Below are 24,486 nucleotides of genomic sequence, written 5' to 3' on the forward strand. Positions count from 1 at the left end.
GACCCAGAGCAGTTTAATGCAATATTGTATCTAAGCCTAGTGCTTTACCAGGTCACATCTCATAGCCTATCCAATATATTAAAATGCACACACATTCTACGTTAAATACATGTGTTTGCTGTTTAATCTAGTTTGAAGTACTTGAAGAATTGGAAGAACCAGTCGCCGAGTGTGGAAAATTGTTCTCAGATCTTCCCCCTTCCCTGTACACACACCGGTTGCCTGGTGACTTTGCAGTTCCTCCCCACCCCATCAATGTTGGGCTTTGGGCAGTAGAATGTAGACAGAACTAACACTGTGCTGAGCTCGACACTGGAAGCCACTGCATCTTTCTGTTTGCCTCTGTTCTGGTTCTGTCATTGCGTGTAAAGAACATGCCCCCGCTAATACTGTCTCATAGAGGGCATGAGGCTAAATGAGGTAGCCTATGGGATGGTCGTAGAGATGTACCTGGCACGAATGCTCCGGAAATGGCATGGCGCCATTATTACTTCTGTTACTACTACCATGTTACTCTGTTTTGATGTTTACTTGTCTAGATGGTTGTGCATGATTTTTAGGTTTTGGATAAATATTACCAAATTACTCAACCACTAGCAGGAAAAGGTGATGTTCATTTCAACTTGAGGTCAAAAGTGTTGCGAGATCGGGATTCCTAGGAGCCAGATCATAGACTCCAGCTCAGTCCAAGACCTGGAAGGCAAAGAACCTCTACGAGGGTAATGCCCTCATAAGGACTCTCCGTTTGGACTCTTAAGGGGGTGTCCGCCCCATCAAGACTCCGGAGGCTGCTAGCCTTCCTCCTTCCAGAAAATGAAATAACCACCGCGCCCGTCCTAGCTGTGGCCGGAGGTTCAAGCGCCCGGGCTGCAGGGACTAGTAGGGGCGCGCGATCTGTAGTGGCCTCCGTCTTCCTTGTACCTCAGGACGCAGAAACCCGCCCCGCTTTCCTCCAGACCTCACCGCCCGAAAGACCCTCCAAGACCCTCTCGAGGCGCCCGCAGTGCTCCTTAATTCGCAGCTCTACAGAATGAGACCAGCGTGGCAGCTCCCTTTCAGGACGGCTCCCGAGAGAGGTGAGAGCAGCCCCTAAAACTCAAGCAGGAAAGGCGTTTCTTCCTAACCGGGGTTGGGAGTGCCGCGCGCTGCCAGCAGATGGCGACAGAGGATGAGCCTGCGGAAAGCTGGTACGCGGAAGGCGGAGCCGAGGCGAGGACCGACATCCCTCATGCCAACGGCAGCACGGCGTGGAAATGGTTTACCCAGTCCTCAGTTCTCTAGGACAGAGCTTGAGCCTTCTGGGAAACCGCATTTCCCCGACTGAGTGTTGGGGAAGCTGGAGTGGTTAGTGGGGGTGTCAAGTTGGGAAGCTGAACGTTCACTTCCTTGTGCTCCTCTGAGAACCATCTGTTGGTCTAAAGGTGCTAGAACTGAGGCTGGTGAGCCCCTTGGGGCCATCTCAAGGGCTAACAAGATCTCAAACGCTCTTCTCTCCGTCCCTTGTGGTATCCTGGATTATTGTGAAAATGTATAGGGATTCCTGGGGAAGACATAAGGATTAAAATATAAAATATATAGGTTTAAATATAAATAACTTTATATATATATAAATTTTTTTCTTGTAAACCAATATACAGTAGGAAGTTTAATTCCTTAACTTTCGTTTTTCTCCGTAGCCTTTTTATAGCCAACAAGAGCAAAAGCACACTGCAATTTCTAAACCAATTGCAGGCGTTTCTGCTCCTTGAAGCCTGGGAATTAATGTATATGCTCAGTCCCTTTTCCCTTAGCTGGCCATTGAAGAAATTGAACCACAGGATTGGACTGTCCAGAATCATTAGTCAGAGTTCATTTTGAATGGATATCTTTTAGTTCTTCTTCAACACTATAACCAACCTTTACCAAAAGCAAAAACAAAACAAAACAAAACAAAAAACTGCAGACACCAGTGAGTTCTGTTCACAAAGAATGACTCCTTATGTCATCACACCAGCGAGGAATGGACCAGCCTCTGATTTTCTCTTCTTGGCTGACTTTATAAGGTTGGATGCAGCCCATGAGGATCATGCAGCAAAGACAGAAAGTGATGGAGAAGCCCCACCTTTAGCTAGTTTGTATGTTTCCACTTCATGTAGCTGTTGGAACACCAGTCTCTCTAATGTGCTCTATGGGATAGCTGTTACCTTCCACTAATTTATATCTATGACATATAAACCTAAAGTATCCTTTTAAAAATTTTATTCAGTTGGAGGAAATTTTCGTGCATGCCAGATATAGTGTTAAGCATTGGGATTGCCCAGATGAATCTAACATTGTCCTCACCATCCATTAAGTCACAATCTAGTAGATGAGTAAAAGTAAAAAAATTTAAAAACAGAGTTATAAACATAATACTGAAGTGAACAGGCTGCAGTGGTAGCACAGAGAGGGCTTCAGGGATGCTGTCACAGAGGTGGTAACATTTGAGATATAGATTCCAAATTCAGATGTGTTTTGTTGTTGCAAATTTCCAGGGTCTATGTGCCCAGTTCCTGAACATTCCAGTGATAATTTTTACCTAAAATTTAGGTGGCAAATGAATTGTATTATAACCACTCGAAACTACTGTGTTTCTGGTTCGTCTTGTGAAACCCATCGTTGGTTCAGAGGGATGGAGGCAGAGGTCATACAGCAGGTAAGCTCAAGCAGTGATATATGACAGGGCTTTCAGAATTGGGGCCGTGAAGAGCAGGCTTTATTTGCATGCTATTTAAAAACAAGTTTTTGCAACTGATTTATCCTATAAAACACTTACATGAATAACTCAGTGGAGATTTATTTGCAATAGTAGGATCAGGTGATTTGAGATCTTTAATGTGTGTGGTTGTAGCAGGATTCTGAATATTCGATCTTTGCTGGATGCATAGTTTGCAAATATTTTCTCTCATTCTGTAGGTTGTGTGTTTAGCATGTTGATAGGTTCTTTTGCTGTGCAGAAGCTTTAATTAGGTCCCATTTGCCAATTTTTGGTTTTGTTGCAATTGCTTTGGGTGTCTTTGTCATGAAATCTTTGCCAGTAATTATTGGCATATTTTCTTGAAGACAGCATCTTTTTTCTAACATTCCATGGGTTCAATCTGATGATCTTGAAGCAATGACTCTTGTTTACCGTTCTCTTTATTGTAGGTCTCAAGTTTCTCATCATTTAATAATTTATACAAGCTCTCGTTTGTCTCTTTAATATTACAAAGAATAGAATCGATAGAATAACCAAACTCAATAAGGGCATGCACATTACATCCACGTTGATAAAAATGACCAAAGGTATGCAAAGCAACCAATTTGCCAGATGCATTAAACACTGGGGAGCCTGAAGACCCATCAGAGAAACAAGTATTGTAACTAAGCGTGTGCGTGTTCCAAACCTCTGATAGGAAACTTCTTTGGGTAAACATAGGGTATACATTACTGGTGGTATCACAGAGATCTACCAACCCATCTTGACAATCGTTTGGATATTTTTTCAATCGTTCATTTAGAGGAATCACAGTACAACCATCTATTTTCTTGATCTGGCCTTGGGGATGACCAATTAAATAAATCAAACCAGTAGATGGTTGAGGAGAAATCTGTCGCCATAGTCCTGGAGGAAATGCATTTCCATTTTCTTTTAGTTTTAAAATGGCATAATCTAGAGTTTTATTGGAAAAAAGCCATGGCTCAATGGAAAACCAATTGTCATGAGTAGGGCAGAACTCTGTATAAGTGAAGGTTACCTTAGCACATTTGCTAATTATATCTTGCCACAAACTTTCACATGTGTTTTCACCTGCTATAAGATGTACAACGTGTCGACAGGTGAAAATATAACCACCATTGAAGACAAAGCAAGTAGCATTGCCTGTGTTTCCATTATTGTCCCATTCCATGAACCCAACTGACTTGCTGTGATATGTAAGCTGTTCACAGGTTGCAACTGAAACAGAATTTGCAGTCATTTTTCCAAAGTCCTTTTTATATATGTTGAATTGCTTAGATGGTGAAAGATCCATTCTCTTTTGTTCTTCCTGAAAATATTTTCTTATCCACTGTGCCTCCTCCTTAAAATTCGGATAATGATGCATAATGGCTTCATTCAACATTTGAGAATTCTTTAAGAGGTTAATTGCCTTCTTTTGGACATCCAGATTAATAGCATACTGCCTACTCAGATGTGGTCTCCGTCTAACTTGTGAGTTTATTTGACAATATTTTCGGGTCAAACTATGAATGTAATAATTTCTAATCCTGGAAATTGTCTGGCAAGTTTTACCTTTAATATAATGGCTTAGATCCTGAGGTAGGAGAATTTGCTCTCTGCTGTGTTCTCCATCTTTGGTCTCTCCATCTTTCTCTGGTTCATGGACATTTTTCTTAGGCTGTGTCAGACTCTGGTGATTAACTTCATCAGTGGCATTTTCATTCTGTTTAATTTTTTTATGGATATCTTTCCGTTGTAACTTTTTTTTTGAAATGTCCATTTCTAAGACTTTTCCAGATACTTCATCCACCATGGACTTTTTTCCATAAATTTTCTTATGACCTTCCTTTAGTTTCCATTCAAATTCACCTATGTCAGACCGAAAACGGCCATCCTTGCATAAGGCTCCTTCAATAGTCTCACCCTTCAAGGCATAAATACAAAGTTTACTTCCTTTTTCACGAAGTTCCTTTATCTTAACAATCGTCTTTATTGTCCTTCCTATAGCAACAACATGAAAAAGAATGCATTCCATGTTTGGATTTTCACATTGGCGTAATATGTGTCCATCTTCTTCGCTACTCTTTCTTTGATGAAATGTAATTTTAAAATGAGAATCACTAGGCAGGCACTTGAGAGGCATTCCTAAATTTATATGTCCATCTATTGTCTTTTCTTCATAAACAATAATATTCTTATTAAACTGATTCTTCATCCTTTCACTGAAATAGTCATTAGCACTCAGGGCTGAGTAGATACTCTCACTGGGTTTACCATATGCTGTAAACACACTACGGTCTATTTTTCTGGAGTTTTCATTCAAACTAAAGGTGAAACAACATTCTTTGTTGTTCAAATTTGGATTCTGCATTTCAAGGGCTGTTTCATGCTTGCTGACTTCACTTTCAGGCTTAAAGGTGCTGCTACACTTTCTTATGCCAGATAGACAATGATCAACAGGTGTGTCAGCACATGTCCGCTTCATGACAGTATCCTTAAAAAGGAAAGGTTAAAGAGGTTAAAAGGAATCACCCTTAATAATGTTTTATATTTTTCTAATGATAGAACTAATAGATATTCTGAATAAAAATTGGATAATATAATGGTTAATGAATAATGGAGAAAAAAATAAATCACTGTTCTATCACCAGGGATATTCATTCTACATTTTATTTTAATTTTTATTTTTTTTCTCTGTATACTTTGATTTTGTTTTCTGATTTTTAAAAGTAGTACTTTGATTTTCAGTAAGGGTCCTAAGACCATTTAATGGGGGAAATATCATCTTTGTAACAAATGGTGCTAGAATAACTGGATATCCAGATGCAAAGAAATGAGCTATACCTAACTTGAAATGGATCAGAAATAGCCCTCTATTATTTCATATGCAGGTCTAAATCTTATGTTTCTTAAATACTATGTTGCATGTGACTTTATTTTTCACTAGGCAATGTGTCACTACTTTGCGCATTAAGCAAGCTTTGAAACCACAAGCTGAGGGGCTATAGAATATTTCACTGTATAATAATTTGTAATCCATCCTTTCATTGCTGAATATTTAGATTATTTCCAGATTTTTACTCTAAATATGACAAAATTTCCTACAAATATAACATTTTTGTCTGCACATTTGAATATTTCCCTAGGTCATATTCCCAGGAGTGGAAATACCACAACTGAGGATATAAACATATTTTGCAACATATATTTTGCCTAACTGCCTTCCAGAGAATTGTATCAACTCACCCCATCCCTTCTCTCCAGCTGCTCAAGGAGACCAACCACAGTCCTATGGTTGATTCCCTAAAAGGATCTGAGTGTTACTATTTTAAATGTTTGCCAATTGCTATATAAAATTCTATCTAATTTGACTGTTTTTAGAATGTACATTTATTCACTTACTAGTGAAGCTGGACTTACTTAATTTATCTTTTAGATATTTGAAACATCACCTTTCAAGGATTCCCATTAAAAATCTGTTTAGTTTCTGTTCTGTCAATGGTTTTGATAGCACTAAGAAAATATATTAAAATGACAGATAAATAATAGGATGGGATACATAAATAAATATAAATACTCAAATACAATCAGTTGGTAGTAGCCCAGGATACAAGATATTGAGAATCTGATGGCAACAGAAATGAAAAACGTAAGTAAAAAACATTATATGATAGAAGTCAACATAACTTGGAAGGAAATCATTGTGAAGTCTGAAGTATTGGATCTAGTCTATATAAATAGAGGAATAAGCCTGGAGAGAGTAAAATCAGAAGGTACAGCTCAGCTTGGATCATTTGGTAGATGAAATGGAATGAGCTTAGGTCTCAGGAATAGTGATTTCCTTTTTGTCTTGGGACTCTTCTATCACCTCATGTTTTCAAATATTTATTGCCCAAATCTATCTCTGCAGCACTGACCTCTCATCTAAGCTCCAGATATTAATATTTTGTTGCCTCTTTGACATCTACTCTTGGATACGTCAGAGACATTTCACTCTTAGCCCCTTCAAAACCAGAGTCATAAAATTTAATTGTGCCCCTCTTCCTGTGTTGCTGAATCTGATAATGGTGTCATTACCCATTTGACTACTCAAGCTAGTATCCTGTGAATAGTCCTCAGTGTCTCCTCCTTTATCTTATATACTGTGTTTTTAAAAAACTATAAAACATATTATGCAGGCAAAAGCAGTTTATGACACTTTATATTTCATATAATAAACATCCATGTATCTCCTTCCCAACCTAAGAAATAGCACACTACAAATTACACTACAAATCATTAGAGGCATACAGTGTGTCCCTCCTTCATCTTATTTCCTTTTCTCCTTCTCATGGACCACCACTAAGTCTGAATTTGTTTTAAAATTATCATTGTCTTACACTTATTTAGGGACATATACATATGTAGTAAAGTATAAATAGTACACTGTTTCACTTTGCTGGTTTTGATTGTATATAAACAGATCCAGCTGAATGTGTTCTTCTGTGATTTGCACTACTTTTTTATTTGATTTATTTATTTCTTTGAGACGGAGTCTCGCTTTGGCACCCAGGCTGGAGTGCAGTGGCACAGTCTTGGTTCACTGCAACCTCCCCCTCCCAGGTTTAAGCAATTCTCTGCCTCAGCCTCCTGAGTAGCTGGGATTAAAGGCGCATACCACCACACCCGGCTAATTTTTGCATTTTTAGTAGAGACGGGATTTCACCATCTTGGCCAGGCTGGTCTTGAACTCCTGACCTCGTGATTCACCCACCTCAGCCTCCCAAAGTGCTGGGATTACAGGCATGAGCCACTGCGCCTGGCCTGCATTACTTTTTTGAGGTTCATCTTAGTTGATGAAATTCTGTATCCACTTTTACAGTTAGAGATAATTCACTGAAGAAGTAAACTGTTTATGCACATTTCTGTTATTTCTGGGGTTTTTCTAATAAAAGCAGTGGTTAATTTTGCTATGAATATCCTCAAATATGTTTCCTGGTGCACACGTACTATCTCTCAAGAATATCCTAAGAATATGTTTCCTGCTGCATCCAAGTCCCTGACTCAAACGTACAATGGCTGTGTCTCTCAAGTATGTGCCACATTTTCTTAACAATCTGTCACTGATGGACATTTAACTTAAAGATAATAATAATAAATAAAATTAAAAAAAAAAAAAAAAAAAAAAAAAAAAAAAAAAAAAAAAAAAAAAAAAAAGAAGTGGAATTGCTCAACTTCAGAAATAGAGTTTAGCAATAAATATTTGAAAACATGAGGCAAGGAGAAAAGGAAAATGAGTAATCACCTTTATTATAATAGATATTGCCTTATTTAACATAATGGTTGTACCACCTTGCACTTCCACCAATGAGAAATGAGAGTTTTCATTATTCCATGTCTTCATCAAAGCTTGGTGTTATCTATGTTTTAATGTTTCCCTATTTTGTGGGTGTGAAATAGCATCTTATTGAGGGTTTAAACAGTAGTTTCCTAATTACTAATGTAATTGAACCCCTTTTCACACTTCAATCTCTAAAATGCTTGTTTATGTCTTTTGTTCATTTTTATATTGGATTGTCTTTTTATTATTGATTCTAGGAGTATTTTAAATATTGTAGCTACAAATTACTTATTTATGATACGTGTTAAACATCTATTCTGAATTTTTTCTTGATTTTTCATTCTCAGGTGTCATAAAGGAGTTAATTTAAATGTTGTCAAGTTTATTAACCTTTTTATATCATTAGAACACCTTTCACAGGATAATTCTGTTTTTTTTTTTTTCTAAAAATTGTAAAGGTTGCTTTTACCATTCAAGTTTTTAGTCGGGAATTATTTTTTGTATATAGCTTGAAGTAGGTATCACTGTTTATTTTTTTGCATGTGGATAACTAATTACTCCAGCGATGCTGACTGAATTGTTCATTCTTTCTCCACTGATCTGTACTGCCAGTTTTGCCACATAAGATTGTTATGGGTTGAACTGTGTCCCCTCAAAACTCACATGTTATATAGTCCTAACTCCTAGTACCTCAAAATGTGACCTTATTTAGATATGCAGTTCTTGTTGATATACTTAGTTAAAAATGAGGTCACACTGCAGTGGGATGGGCCCCTAATCCAATACCCCCGGTATCCTTAGAAAAGGGGGAAATATAGACATAGAGACAGACACACACAGAGTGAAGATGAGGTAAAGAGCCGTAGGAAAAACATGGCCAACTATAAGCTAAGGAGAGAGTCCTGGAACAGATCTTTCCCTCACAGCCCTAACAGGTAACGAACTCTGCTGACATCTTGACCTTGGACTTTGAACCTCCGGAATCATGAGACAATGCATTTCTGTTGTTTAAGCCACACAGTCAGTGGTACTTTATTACCCCTAAGAGACTACATAGTCTGGACTTTTCTAACAAAATACATGATGCAGAGCCCTCATGATCTAATCACCCACCAAAGCCCCATCTCTTAATCCCATCACCTTGGAGATTAGGATTTAAACATATGAATTGTGGGGGATGCAAAGATTCACACCATAGCACAAACTAATACAAATATATTGTCATATCTTCAAATTTGTGAGTCTGTCTCTACTCTCTCTGTTCTGTTCCAATGGTATATTTTTCTGTATATTCACCAAATACTGTCTTAATTTTGAGTTTTTCTACTCATTAGTATATCTTGACATTGATTTATGTCTCATTTTCAAGTCTTCAACAAAATAATTTTCTCCATAAATGGTTAACAAATAATGTTTACATTTCTTCCTAAGTAAATAATATTTTTCTAGGCATTATAAAATAATTTTTGAGGGATTACATTTTCTGATATTGCTGACTAAGCTAAGTCCATTGTTTTGTAAATATCAACCTTAAACCTAGCCAATTTCCTACATTATAATCATTCTAATATTTTATCTATAAACCTTTTTTGTTTCAAAAATAGATATGATACCATCTGTGAATATTTCATGAATATACTTTGTTCCCTTCTTTTAAATCCTCAAACATTATCTTTTACTATTTTTTCTTATCACACTGTATTGGCTAAATTAAATTTTATTTACCAGCTAAATAAAGGCAGTAATAGTGAGAACTCCTCTACTCTCCCTCATTGTAAAGGAAATACTTATAATGATTCATTATTTAACATGATGTTCCCTGTGAGATTTTTGAAGATGCCCTTAATCTGGCTAAGAAGCCTTCTGGTATGTTTATATTTATATATTTGATAGTAATAGGGGCAGCCAAGATAAAGTAAGCCCATTATTGCCTATTATTTCCACTAATTAAAACTAAAGTCTTTGGAAAAATAAAAAAAGCAGCATCCTGAGCTTCTACTCTGGCCACCATGGAATAACATAGAACTAACTTATACTCCTGCCTGAAAATCCTGGAGAAATGGACAAAATACACAAAATGGTTTCCAAGACATTCAGCATTAGTCGAAGGACAGTGGTACTTGAGAAACAGAAAAACAATGATGCAAACTCTATGACTGCCTGAGCTTACTGCCTGAAAAGAGGCTCTAGGCCATGGTGCAGGGAAAAGAATCCAGACAAAGCTCAGTAGCAACTGAGTTGAGGAAAAGGAACCGAGTTCTGGGAAGCCAATGGGTTTAGCTTTTGAAGGGCAGGAGAAGACTGTACACAGAGGGTCCCCATAAGTCTTCAGATGACTAGTGGTCTGCACATGCATATGAGGAAATCACCTAAGTCAGGGAAATCAACTACCCAAAAAGATTAGAAGGAACAATCCCTGGAGATCTTACAGGGCTGGGAATAGTTGCTGTTCCCACCAGACCTAGGGAAAACATCATAATTCATGGGGCATTGAGCACAGTAGCAAAAAGAACATTGCCGCAGCAATAGGGAAATATTAGCTCTACAGGCAAAACATTACAAGAAAAGAAAACTACAGGCCAATATAAACATAAATTCAAGAACTAATAGGTAAATACCAGGAATGCAAGGTTGGTTTAACCTTTGAAAAACATATCACTGTAATAAGCCAATTAGAAAAATTAAAATTTCTATATATACATAGAATCATCTCAACAGACATAGAAAAACCATTTGGTAAGCCTGACATCTATTTCTAATAATATCAGCAACCTAGGAATAAAAGGAAACTTCTTCAATCTCATGAAGAACACTTATGAAAACCTTACAGGTAACATCATACTTAATGGTGTAGGATTGAATGCATTCCCAAGACTAGAAAAAAACGCAAGAATGTCTTCTCTGGCAGAATCTCTATACCATTATGCTGGAAGTTTTAGCCAGTGCAATAAAAACCAGAAATAAATAAAAGGCATCTGTATCAGAAAGAAATTAGTAAAATTATCTTAATTCATAGATGACAGGTAATCTATGTAGAAAATTCTGACAATATATGCAAGACTTTTGTCCTAAAATATATTGTAGGAAATTAAACTAGACCTGGCTGCCTTCCCCAATTTAGGTTCTGCTGAATGATCAAATGCAGCCCTGAGGAGCCCCCTTGGAGACAAGAGGGATGCCCCAGGTCTAAAGGAGTGAGGCAGAAGAACAGGACCTGGAGGCAGGGAACCTAAGGGTGATTCACACTCACTTCCTAGAACTGAATCAAAAGGAAAATCCCACCTCTCCACACTCAAGTAACAAAAGAATCAGAGGCTCCTCCCTTTGCAAATTATGCCCCCAGTTCCCGCTTTCCAATGCATTGCAGATGAAACATGGAAGTACCTCTAGTTGGTCCCCTCCCTCAACCAATAAAACTGGTTGTGGGCCACTGCTTCATTTACATAGGGTGTAAACAAAGTAACCAATGAGAAACCTCTAGAGGGTATTTAAACCCCAGAAAATTCTGCAACCAGTGCTCTTGAGCCCGTTGCTCAAGCCTGCTCCTACTCTGTTGAGCATACTTTCACTTCAATATATCTACGCTTTCGTTGCTTCTTTCTTTTGTTGCTTTGTTTGTATGTTTTTACTAAGTCTTTCTTTAAAATGCCAAGAAGCAGGACAACTTTTAGTGAAGACCCTGCATTGGTAACAGGAGGAGGATTGGGGAGTCACTCCTTCACTCCTAAACCTCAGAAGAAGTCGTTGCCTGGGGTGTGGATTCCTTGAGGGCCATGACAGGGTACTAAGTGGCCTGAGGATTCAGTGCCAGTCCTAGCTTGCCCTGTGAAACCTCTGCGGGAGGCGGTAGGGTCCAGAGGGAGGAAGCACACATCCAGGCTCTGCTACATGTACCACCTACTGTGTGACCTTGGGCTACTTGTTTAATATCTTTGAGCTGTGCTTGGTAAGTGAGAAAATATATGTGAAAGGCCAGGCTCTTATGGGGACCCTTGGTAAGTGTGTAGGGAGTGGAAACTTTTGAGGTAATCGTACTTGCATCCCTAAAGGAGGATTGAAAAACCTGCCCTCCTCCTAATCTCCTCAGAAGCTATCAAAAAAGCAAACATGCCAAACAAATGTAATTGTTCTTTCCACACTTTGATGGGACCTGAGTTCTTAAGGAGGCAGTACAGAAAAGTCCCCTTGCCAAAAAACAGTGGAAGTGGAAGGAGGGTCTAGGGATAGCAAATTCCAACTAAAACATGTCTCTTCCTTTCCAGGGTTGTGGGAAAGTATGTGTTAGTGGTGGTGGGTTTTCTGCTTAAGGTATAGCAAGATCTCTAACTAAATAGGGTAAATCAAATTATCTGGCTCATTCAGAGGGCAGGCAGCTCCCCTGTGACTTTACCCAAAGACATTCAAAGCAACTGCACATAGTTTGTTTTCCCTCTAAGTGAGAAAGGGGGAGGGTTACGGTTCTCTGTGCATCTCCCATTGAGATGTTAACCTGATTCTATCACTGCCTCAGAGACCTGGTAAAAAATCTGGGGCTTATCAAATGGAGAAATGGATGCCCAGGTCCAGAAGGGCTTTGCCCATGGCCTCTCATGTTCAGAGTCTACCGGAGAGCCAGGACTCCACCTGCCTGACAGTCCCAGTCTGGGTCTGGGTTCTTGCCACCATTCTGCATCAGAATCACCTGTGGGTTTCTTGAAACACAGATTGCTGAGCCCTAACCCAGAGGATCTGACTGAATATATCTGGGGTGAGGCTTCAGTCTGTGTTGATTCTGCCATCCTAGGGGCCAGGCTTTGAGCACCCCTGAGTTAAGACAAAGAGCAGCTGACCAGGCCCAGCTACCTTAGCTCCTCTCTACTCTGAGGCCTTTCCTTGGTGGTCCTCAACTGCCTTCTCTCCAGTTAAGAGTCCGAGAAGTCAGTCACTCTTCCCTCTATAGCTCTGGGCTCCAGAAGAGGGGCACACATGGGAAACGAGGACCTGGCTCTTTTGAATGTCCCTTCACTGAGCCCTAGAATGCTCTGTGGAAAGGGCCTTTGGGATGCAGCATTTCACCTTACCAGGAGGGGAGTGTCTACAATTAAAATTAGAATAAATTATTGGATTGGGTAATCTGAATTCACTGTAGGCCTTGTAAGAGCTCATGTGTGGTCAGGCATATTTGGAGATGCCTGTTATGCTTTGTTGGTAAGAATAAAAGAGTTTTGAATCAGCAGAATTTAGAGCAACATGTTCTGTCAGCAAGTTAGCTAGAGAAACAGAAATGACTGAGGAACAATAAGGAGGAAGTGACTAAGGTCCAGGACACAAGTCAGAGTATAGATGGAATCTGAGCTGAGATTCTAAGATTCTGGAGTCTTCTATGTACCTTCTCAGTCTCGAGGCCTTGAAGCAGAGCAGGAATTGACTACATTCACAGCATTCCCACAGTGAAATTATGCCCAACCCCTGTCAAGATAGCCAAAGAAGCAAATAATGCACCGGGAGGTAAATATCCAAATGAAACAGAGTAGGGGCAGGACTCTGCCTCCACCACCAATAATGCATTTTTCCACACCCGCTGACTACCAGAACTTGCATCTCCACTGGTGCCATCTTCATTGGCTGTGAGACCTTAAAGAAACTAAGAACCATTCTACCATAAATCTCATTCAAGGGAGTTAACTTTATCACTTGCATGAACACAGGACCAGTAGAATGACCAAACTTTACCTCATGGCTTGCCTCATTATTATGTGAAAATCCCCACCCAGGGAGGGACTTATCCACCATTTTTTGATCATGTGATGTAAGTACTAACATGATTTCTCACTGTGCCTGCACACTCTACAGTCCACCCAACACATACAGTGATATTATCATACCTCGTGCTTTTCATGTCAGCTTTTTTTAAAACAGCAAAAAGACCTATCCTTGGGGAGCCATCTGGAGAACTCACTCCAGTGCTGTCTCCCTTGTATTCGAGAACAAGCCCCTAACAAAGCCTTGTCTGGGAAACTCACTTGGCCTTGTGTCAATTTCTATTGCATGGGAGACTAAAAACTTGTGACTGGTAACACAAGAAACAGAAAGTTTTAGTGTGATGGATGCCACAACAGTGGCAGAGGTGGGGAACTGGACGACAGGGTGGGACCTGCAGGTGTTAAAAGCAGAAACAGCATGGGTAGGAGTGGTGGGCTCTGGAACAGCACAGAACCTTCCTATTCCTTGACTTTCTCTACCTTTTCTCCAGATTGTAACAGACTCAACCCTTGTCTTTCCCTGGCCCCTACTTCTAAGCCTGGCCAGGACTGGAAAAAAGAATAATAGCATAAAGAAAGAGAGAAAGTGGCCCCCATCCCACCTCTCTGACCCCTCTTGTCTGATGAGGAAAACCCAGGCATGTTCCTTAGAGATTCCAAGTCTAATGGAAGGGACACAGAAACTGATTAGTGAGTCAACAAGCACTAGACTTATTGGTCGGTTAACAAGCACCCTTCTACCTCTGAACCTTTGTAATTACTGCTTTCTCGATCTTCAGTGTTGTTCCCCTAGATATTTCTAGGACTCACCTCCTCACTCCTTTCAGGCCTCAGATATTACCTTATCAGAGAAGCCGATTATCACCACTTCCAAAACAGCCTCCACCATTCTCTTTTCCCTTCCGCCCATATCAATACACACACACACACACACACACACACGTGCATGCAAACACACACACACAATTTATTTTTCCTTTCTCCCTCTATAGTGTCAGCTCCAAGAGAACAAGGATATCACCGTATTCACTGGTATATCCTTGGTGCCTGTGATGTACCAGACATGTAGGTTTGCAAGAAATGTTCATTGAATAAATGATCAAAGTGATTGAATGAATACTATGTACTCACCACTGTCCTGGCCCATTAGAGACACGGAAGAAAAAGGCAAAGTTCCTGTCGGTGATAAAGTGCTTGGGTTTCAGGGTCAAAACTCACTTGTCATTTCTGCTCCCTCTCTGACCGCCACAGTTTAAGCCCTACCTTCTCCATCTCTCTTTTCCTTCACACCTCTCATCCACTCCATCCCCTCCTCTCTGCCCCTTCAGCTCCCAGTCTCAGGCCACCCCAGGCCCCCTCCTCTTTAGCCTGGATGTTTGTGGAATAGCCTCCACTCTCAACTCTTCTGTCCCTTCAAGCATCTTCCCATCCCCTCTTTTCCAAGGCCCATGAGGCTAGAGTGTTCTGGCCCCTGTCCATCCCTCCCTCTGCCCCACCTTCTGCTGCTCAGCTCCTCTCCCCTTGGTCCCAGCTATGCTGCCCACTCAGGCCCTGGACAGGAAGCCCTAGACATTCTCAGAGCTTGTGCACTCACCATTCTGTTTGGCCTTCCCTTGGGTCTCTTTAGGGCCACTTCAGGGGCCTCTTGACTTCCCCAGCCAGAGTAGCACTCCAAGGCACACACCTGCCACTTTCTGTTACCTTTGTATGTTCTTGATCCACTAGCAAAAACTTTCTATTTGTCTATTTCCTGGATAGTCTCTTTCGCTCTTTAACATGTAAGGTTCACAAGAGCTGGAACTCTGTCCTTCTTTCACATGCCTAGTCCCTAAAGTAGAAGCTGGTCAACAAAGTTTGCTAACTGAGGGGCCAGGCTTCAAATGCATTCTGAACAAATACCTCCCCTCTGTTTTCTGTCAAATTGGAAAACATTTCCCTCCAAGTGTGGTGCGACTCCCATAAGACGTGTATAATGTGCCCAACAGACTGTTGCATCTGGCATACATAACTTATGATCTTGACCATATAGTTTCCAGGGGACTCTAAGTGTGGGGGACGCTGATGGAGTCATGACTCCGTCTGGGGGATGCTGATGGAGTCGTGACTCCATCTGTGCAGAGCTTTTGTCTGGAGAGGGAGATTCCAGTGCTAGAGGTTTCTCCCTTGAGGAGTTTATGTAGGATGGAGGAAGCAAGGGTTTCTCGTCAAAGCGGCAAGACACACTTCAGAGACCCAGAGGTAATAGCAGAAAGTCTGCTAGGAGGAGCCACTCACAGTTCTCTGGACAATCTTAAAGCTGCATAATGTCAGGATGACTAACCTCTGTCACTTGTGCCTTGTACTTCTGATCTTTCTAGTTCTTATCTTGTCTGGTGACCTTGGAGAAAACAGTGCACCAGTCACATTGCCCCTTCAATCACCCACTCCCTGCTCTGCCTTCATGCACCAGGTTTGCCTATTCTCCCAGGCACCCAGCAGCAAAATAAATTAAACAAGACCAAAATGAATAGAGAATATATCTTGTTCAAGATTGGAAGACTCAACATTGTTAAGATGCTAATTATCCACAATTGTGTTAATTTTTTTACACAATTAACACACAATTCACACAAACACACAAACTTTGATCCAGATATAGCACCATACAAAAAATAAATAAAACTTAAAATCAATTGAAGACTTAAACCTAAAACTACAAAACTCTGGAAGAAAACTTAGAAATGTTTTGTGATCTTAGATTTAGCACAGTTCTCTGATGTAAAAAACAAAAGCATGATCCACAAAGAGAAATATAGAGAAAGTGAACTTCATCAAAGTTGAAAACTTTTCCCTCCCAAACAGGACTAAGAGGATGAAAAGACAAGCCACACAGAGATAAAATATCAGCAATTATCACAAATATTATGAGAAAAGCAATATGACAAAGGACTTGTTTCCAAAATATGTAAAGCCCTCTCAAAACTCAGCAATAACCAACCAGGATAAAAACGGGCAAAATATTTTAATAGACACTTCACCAAAGAAGATATGTGGATGATATAAACACATGAAAAGATGCTCAAATCATGAGTCATTAGTGAAATGCAAATTAATACCACAAAAAGATGCCATTACATACCTATGAGAATGAATAAATCAGAAAAACTTTGTGTTGAAAAGTGTATGAAACAACTGGAACCCTCACACATTGGTAGTGAGCAAGTGAAATCATACAGCCATTTTGTAAACATTTTGACAATTTCCTATAAAATTAAAGTTATGTCATACACTTTCCATGACAGCAATTCCACTGCTAGGTGGACCCAAGAGAAATGAAAACTAATCTTCATACAAAAACCTGTATGTAAATGTTCACAACAGCTTTATATACAAAGTCCCCAAATGGGAAACAATTCAAATGCTTTTCAGTGAGTGAATGGATAAACAGATTTTGATACATTCACACAGTGGAATGCTACTCAGCAATAAAAAGAAAAACCTATCAATGCATGAACAACACTTATGACACTTAAGTGGAATGTTCTAAGTGAAAGAAGCCAGACTCAAAGGGTATGATTCAGTGTATGTTCCATTTACATGATGTTCTGGAAAAGGCAGCACTAGAGTAATGAAGAGATTAGTGGTTGCCAGGGACTTCGGTGAATAGGGGATTAGTGGGGAGAACAGGGAATTATTTAGAGTGATGGAACCACACAAGGAATTATTTAGGGTGATGGAACGGCTTTGCTTCTTGATTTTGGTCATGGTTACATTACTGTAGGCATTTGTTATAGGCCATTCAACTGTACACCAAAAAGATTGAATTTTACTGTCTATGAAATAAATAAATTTAAAGGAAACAATAAAACTTAAAGCCTTTCAAATAATCTGTAAGACAACTAATTGGGTGTAGGGGTTTTTGTGTTCATTTCTATCACTTTTTTTGTATCTTCTACTTTTTCCACTTTTTCTAAATTTATATTCCCTTGCTTTGTTGTCTCCTTTATTTTGACTTTTCCCTCTTGTTCTATTTTCCAGAAAAATAGTTTGGCAGTTTTATACCCTCGTTCTGTTCTATCATTGGATGCCCTAGACTAGTACTGCCCAATAGAATGTTTGCAGTGATGGAAATGTTCTACATCTGTACTGTCTAATTCCACAGCCACAAGTGGTTGTTCTTAAGTACTTGACATGTAATGTAACTGAGAATTTGTACTATTCACCTTTTTCATTATTTGATTTTAGTTAAGTTGAATTTAAATTTAAATTTACATAATCACATGTGATTAGTAGCAACTGTCTTGAACAAAATGGCCCTAAACATTTTAACATTAATATTTAACTTAACAAAGTCCAAAGTGAATTGAATAACTCCTCCTAAGCAACACAAAGCTAAAGTCTGTAAACACGTCTCCTTTATTTACAGAAGAAAATCCAAAGACCTACACATGGAATTCAAAGAAAAAAAAGATACTGCAGCTATTCTCCAGAAAGCTATTCTACCTCTCTCCCACTTTTTAGGAGCCATACATGTATGGAAATGAATTCATGCCAGCTTAAGAATATCTATATGTGCCCTCTCAATCACAAGGTTTTGTGCTGAAATGGGTGAGCTACTTAAACTGGGACAATTAGATGGCAAAGAGAAGTTTCCTCAGGAAACCAGGATAGACTCATTATTGGGAGAGTAAAGCACCTGATACTACTACAGCTCTATTTGTCACTATGCAGAAAGCCAGCCAGGGGATAGTAAGAAAAGCAGAACATAGGAACTGAACACACAAACACGTCCTTAAAGAAACTGTATACCAATGAATGAAGAGCTCAGCTGAATTCTGGAATGTCCACTCATGTGAGCCAATGAATCCATTTTATTGTTTCACAATTAGAAAATATTTCTACTGGAAATATGGAAAGCTCTTATTGATATAAAGCCTATTTTGATCTTGGCACCATACTACCTTATCAGTACAGAAAGCATTATTTGCATACCACATTCTTGAATTCTCCTTATACAGCATCAAATAAAGCTATCCTGTCCCCCAAATATGTTTTCCTGTGTACATGACTATACTCAGGCCATTCCTTCATCCTTGATATACTAGTGAAATGTCATTCATTCTTTTTAAAAAATAAATTAGTGTTAGACATACAAAATGCATATTTAATGTACATACTTAATGTATACAACTTGAGTATGGAGATACATTATTACCACAATCTATGCCATCAACCTATCTATCACCTCCCAAAGTCTTTTCCTGCTCTCTTATTATTTTTGTAATAAGAACACTTAACATAAGATCTATCATTTTAGCAAGAATTTGAGTGTACAATAGTGTTAACTATTGGCACCCAGGCTGTACAGATCCCCAGAACTTATTCACCTTGTATAAGGAAACTATGTACCGCCTGACTAACACCTCCATTTTCCGCTCTTCCCAGCCCAACAACCACTTCTACACCTGAGTTTGACAATTCTAGATTTATTATTCATTAATAAATCATTTCTCATATGACACTGCTGTAGTTTCCTAAGTCTGAATTAAGCATTCTTTTCTCTGTACTCTAAAATCACTTGTTTATGTCTCAAATTAGTATTATCAGTTTGCATATTTTGAGCAAAATAGTGTGGGTCAAAAACCAGTCTCTGCATTCTGAAGGCCTAGGTTCAGATCCTTGCTCTGAAGTCCATTACTTCTGCAACTATAAGCAAGCTGAGCTTCAGTTTCTTCTTTTGTAAAATAAGTATGATAATAATACTTACTACATAGTTCTATTAACTGTTAAATGGAATAATCAATATAATGGGACACAATTCCAGGCCTACAGTGTTTCCTCAGTAAACATTAGCTAATTATTTTTGCCTGACTACACTTTCCAAGATTTTAAGTGCCTATATTGTTTGTTAGTCATCTTGTTGTCTTAGGACATGTTTGGCACTGTTAACTCATACCCTATCATTTTGCTTTCCACAAGCACTTATGTGTATGAGCTCCCCAAATATATTTTAAACTACCTAAGAGAAAGACTTATAACTACCATTGTTTAAGAACTTATCTCCAAGAACCTCATATGGCACTATGGTTAGATTATCACTCCTGTGGGGAGTTGTAAAAAAGTAGACACACCTCTGAAACTTCAGGTCTAGTCCTCTGGTCATCTCCCGTGGCACTAAATGACTTGTTTTCTTCAGTCTTCATGGAATTCATGATGAGTTCAAAGAGAATATAACTAACTTCTACTAGTGGATAAGATGGAGAAACAAGGATTGAATTTATTCTGCCACGTGAAATGTCTAAAAAAAACCAAAAAAACAAGATCTATGAAATAACCACTTTCAAACACTGGACATCAGGTGGTGAGGGACCTCATCTCTAATATCTGAGAAGAAAATCATATGAGGTAAGCCCTATGGACATTTAGCTTACTGTATGCAGTTTCCAAGGCATATCTTAGGAAGGAGAAACAGGCAGAGTCTCACAGTTTCCCTGAGTTGAGAAGACAAGGTGGGAGTTTTGGGAGGCCAGGATGACTGGAACTTGTATGACAGAGTACTAGGGAGAAGAGAGCCACAGGAGCACACAGTATCAGAGATCTGCAGTGGGTATCCCTTGAGATTTCAGCTTGGTGAATGCATGGGTGGAATGAAACGGTTGAAAAGGAACAGGAAAAGAATTACCCAAAAGGAGTAGATGTAACAATTTCTGAGGCTCATACAGGACAGTGTATAATTTCAGTTCACAAAAATCTGACTAGAAAACTTCATAATTCATGAAGTATCAGGGAGACTACTCAGAAAGGTATTTCTTCCATAGTGGGACAAAATTAGCACTAGTTCTAGTCCCACCTGAAAAATAAAAGCAAGCTTTGAAAGTATAAAATGGTTTCCATGTAAAATATCAATGTACTAAAACAAAGCTCAAGAATATTGACAGGAATGTAAAAATTTCTGGCACACAATGTTGTGAAATTAAGAAAGCTTGATAACTACTAAAAATAACAGCAAGCACTTAAAAAGTGGATAAATATGACCCATAATGACTGAAAACATCAGTGAATAGAGACAGGTCCAGAAGTGAGAGAGATGATAGAACTGGTAGTCAGAAACATTAAAAGTCATTACCTTGAATTTCTGGCCAAAAAGGAGTAACAGGGACCGGATTTCCCCCTAGTCTGAAAATAAAACAGAACAACAAAAAAAATATGAAACCATGGTTTGCAAGGAACTGGACATGATGCAATTAAGGACAGTGACAATTGAAATGCATCCTATAATCCACGTTAGCAGACTACCTTGAAGGATTCCAGGCCAGTGTCGCAAGGAAGGGCGGCAAGACAAAGCTAGTTGGAATTCCAGATTTGAGGAGACAAAGCTGAGAGACCAGGGTGACAAGAGGTCACAGGTCACAGACCTGGTGGGAGACCTGCAAGAGATGGAACTCCAGATATATGAAGAGGGTTGCCCTAAAGCATCCAGCTGTGTATTGATCAGAGCAGCAGCTGAGAAAACTTCTCAAGGGCAGGAAAGAATCACGGTAAAACTGTCATAGTCTAACTTTCCTCCAGCCCTCTCCCTGTAACCCTTTTAGGGATCCTCATTTCTAAATTAAGGACTTTGGCTCAGATCAAACTTGTATTGTTCGTGTGAATTGGTTCCTCTGAGCTTTTTAAAAAGGATTCCAGATCCCACCCTCGCAGACTCTGATTCTGTATGTCGGGGTGTGGCTATGGAATCTGCACTTTTACCTGCCTCACCCCGCAACTCCCCTCTCAAACGCGCACCACATTGTTTGAACAGCTGCCTCTGTCACCGCAGGATGACCTCAATGCTTTCCTAAAGCCCCAGAACCTATGAAGGTTTGCAGCTGTGCTTGAAGCTGTGCTTGCTTACAGAAACAGACTGGATGTCAGTAACCACCATGCTACAAGATGGGAAACGAACTTAGAAGCGCTACCCTAACCTGAACCCTTGCTAATTACCATACCTAAATCTCTGCCTCGGGGAGAAATGCACCTTGCTAGGTACATGTAGTGTTGGGTGCACAGGAAATACGAGACTGCCGCACTCAGCTCTTTCTGGAAGGCCCCACCTCTTTCCAGGAATCCTTGCTCTCCAACTACGTGCCCTAAAAGACCTTAAGAAACACCCCCACACTACACCCCAGGCACTTTGAGCAGGTGCTCCCCTACTCCATTCCTTGATCAGTGAATAGTTTCTGCTCTACTTAACGGATCCTGGTCTCGTTCTATGGGCGCGAACGGCACTGGGCAGGGATAGGACCCACCAGGGTCAAACGACCCTCTTGAGATTCAGGAAAACCCAGACGATCTCCAAATATCTTTTCAGGAGTAAAACTCTTGGTCTTTGAAGCTGAGGGGCAGGGAAGGGAATTACCACACTGGCGGCTGCCCAGCTCCCCATCCAAAACCTCCTTGACTTTGGGCTGAGGTCCTTCTGCCTATTGCTTTTGTCAGCCATCCCCCTAAGAGAACTCCAGGTCCGACCCAGAAAAAGAAAAACCACTCACAGAACCGGAGAGTCTGTCCACACAGTGCACGTGCCAGTCAGCGCCCACCGCTCTGGATTCGCAGGTGCCGGAAAGGCTGCTCTTTTGTAGCTCTCAGCTGAACTTTTCCCGCCTAGAAGGGCGCGCCGGCGCGCGGCAGGAGCCTGGGAATTGACACTCTCGCTGGCCAATGGACGAAGAGTCTCTGAAGGCTGTTTTTCTCTCATTGGATGTAAATGACTCATCTCTGGCCTAGGGACTGCGCGCCAACCCGCCCACCCTCCCTATTTGGCTGGATGACCCACGCGGGTCTTAGTGATCCCTTCCCCCTCACCACTGAGTCCGAGACCAGCTCCCGCCTCCCAGGATAAACTAAGCAATCACTGCCCTGCTCCTTCCCGCTCATAGGCGTCCCCTGTCTCCCAGTGGAGGCCAAGAGGAGCTGCGCGGCAGCTGGGCGGAGTGGGAGGCGCCTGGCGGTTTCGCGATTTCTGACTTTTGATTGCGAGCGGGAGCAGCGCGCTGGCGGGAGCTGCAGGGCGAATAACCCGCCAAGTTGCTTCGGTGTGTGGTAGTTGCTGCCGTTCTGCAGCTGCGAGGTGGGCGACGATGGCGGGACGAGCATCCAGGCGGGATCCGCTGACCGCAGCAGAAAGAGCTCCACCCGTATGATGCAGAGACCCAGTCCCAGAGCAGGCTGCACCCGCGTCTGCGTGAAGTCTACAGATACTTGGCCTGCTCTGCAAATGAACTAACTTCGCAGAGGGGCTGGCGAACACAGACAGTGCAAGCCTGGAGGAGGAAGCGGCCAGCACTGCTTAGGCCGGGTTCTCAGGACGCGCATTACTGAGTGAGGTACTTTACCCTTCGAATGAAGACTCCAGAGTTCGGCCTCCCCAAACTGATATCAAAGAAGTGCTTTGCATGGGGCTTGAGAAAACATGTTACTGTTTAAGAAAAGAACGTCTTACTGCCTGAGACCCTGAAAAGAGAGAGATGCCTTTAAGTATTGGGTGTTATTTTTGAGAAGTTGGTCAAAGAAGGGGAGAAGATGGTTGATTAAGTGGGAGTGGTGACAATTATTTTGTAATTCATAGGAGGACAGATGTTTATGTAAAAGTTGATAGTTTTGGTGGAATAATCATGAACATGTTTCTGAACTTAATGTAAAATATACAGAGACCTCTGAAATCACTGCTTAAATTACACGGGTCTTGTGGTTTTCAGAAAGAGCAAACTTTAGAAGTATAATTGTAAAAATAATGTCATACAGACAAAGAGAAGAGAAAACTTAATGACAGCTTTCTCAAATCGCTGTTATTCCTGAATCATCTGAAAGCAGTACACGTGACTGGCACCAATATACATCAGCAAGTAAATCGTTGCAAAAAGATTGATCTTCTTTTTTTGTAGAATCTGGAGGAAAAAAATCTATGAAAAGCAAGAAGTGGTAGAGAATGATGTTGTCGAAATTGCCTGACATCATTGGAGATAGAGAATTTACCCTGGAAAAAGGCGCTCCTTAGGGAGGAGCATCTGCACATTCCATTAGCATAAAGCACCTGGTCGGCCATATGAAGAAGTCTGGATTTTGTCATAAATGTGAAATTTATTTTGAATGGAGGATTTGAAGCAAGGGAGTAATATACCCTGACATATTTTTTAAAATCACCCAAGCAGCTGTACACGGTACAAACTCTGAGAGGACAAGAAGAGATGTGGAAGGGAGAAGGCAGCTATCCCAGGATTGCAAAGATGTTGGAGCCGGCCTCAGATGGTAATGGTGGAAGTGTTAGAAATGGCTGGATTCCACATTTATTTTGAAGGGCCAGACCATGGAATTTGCTTATGGATGTTCCATAAATAAGAGAAACAGAAGGCTCAGTGATGATTCCTGGGCTTTTGACTTGAGCAACTAGAAGTACAAAGTCTCCATTAACTGATATGGGGAAGTCTGAGGAAGGAGATGCTGTGTGTGCCAGGAGTGGGGGGTGTGTGTGTGTGTGTGTGTAATTCTTCTTTTGACATGTTGAATTGGAGATGCTAATCCAATCCAACTGAAAAATAAGGAGGGAAGTGGACATTCAACACATGATGTTGCAACCTCCACCTCCTGTATTCAAGCAACTCTCATACCTCAGACTCCTGAGCAGCTGGGATTACAGATGCCTGCCACCATGCCCAGCTAAGTTTTGTCTTTCTAGTAGAGATGGGGTT

The 24,486-nt window shown here is 40.5% G+C and overlaps 1 protein-coding gene across 2 annotated transcripts; it reads right to left on the minus strand.

Moving 5' to 3' along the window:
- Window positions 1–1,645: 1,645 nt before the first annotated feature.
- FAM111B (FAM111 trypsin like peptidase B) lies at window positions 1,646–21,266 on the minus strand. 2 transcript variants are annotated; one of them, XM_050758511.1, is made up of 4 exons: window positions 21,056–21,266; window positions 20,886–20,935; window positions 19,891–20,057; window positions 1,646–5,213 (listed from the first exon to the last, which is right to left on the minus strand). In XM_050758511.1, exons 3-4 carry the CDS (start codon window positions 19,969–19,971, stop codon window positions 3,096–3,098), a joined length of 2,199 nt encoding a protein of 732 aa, XP_050614468.1. In that variant the 5' UTR covers window positions 19,972–20,057; window positions 20,886–20,935; window positions 21,056–21,266; the 3' UTR covers window positions 1,646–3,095. The 2 variants fall into 2 exon arrangements, with proteins under 2 accessions (XP_050614468.1, XP_050614469.1); XM_050758512.1 differs by lacking the exons at window positions 20,886–20,935; window positions 21,056–21,266 and having other exon boundaries at window positions 19,891–20,782.
- Window positions 21,267–24,486: the final 3,220 nt, after the last annotated feature.

This window comes from Macaca thibetana, chromosome 14 (genome assembly GCF_024542745.1).
Source record: "Macaca thibetana thibetana isolate TM-01 chromosome 14, ASM2454274v1, whole genome shotgun sequence".
Taxonomy (NCBI): domain Eukaryota; kingdom Metazoa; phylum Chordata; class Mammalia; order Primates; family Cercopithecidae; genus Macaca; species Macaca thibetana.

Coding starts and splice junctions, on each gene's coding strand:
- FAM111B (XM_050758511.1), bottom strand. CDS start 19,971: ATGAATTCCATGAAGACTGAAGAAAACAAGTCATTTAGTGCCACGGGA. Junction 5,214..19,890: donor CTAGACCTGAAGTTTCAGAG/GTGTGTCTACTT, acceptor TTCCTTTTTAAG/GATACTGTCATGAAGCGGAC.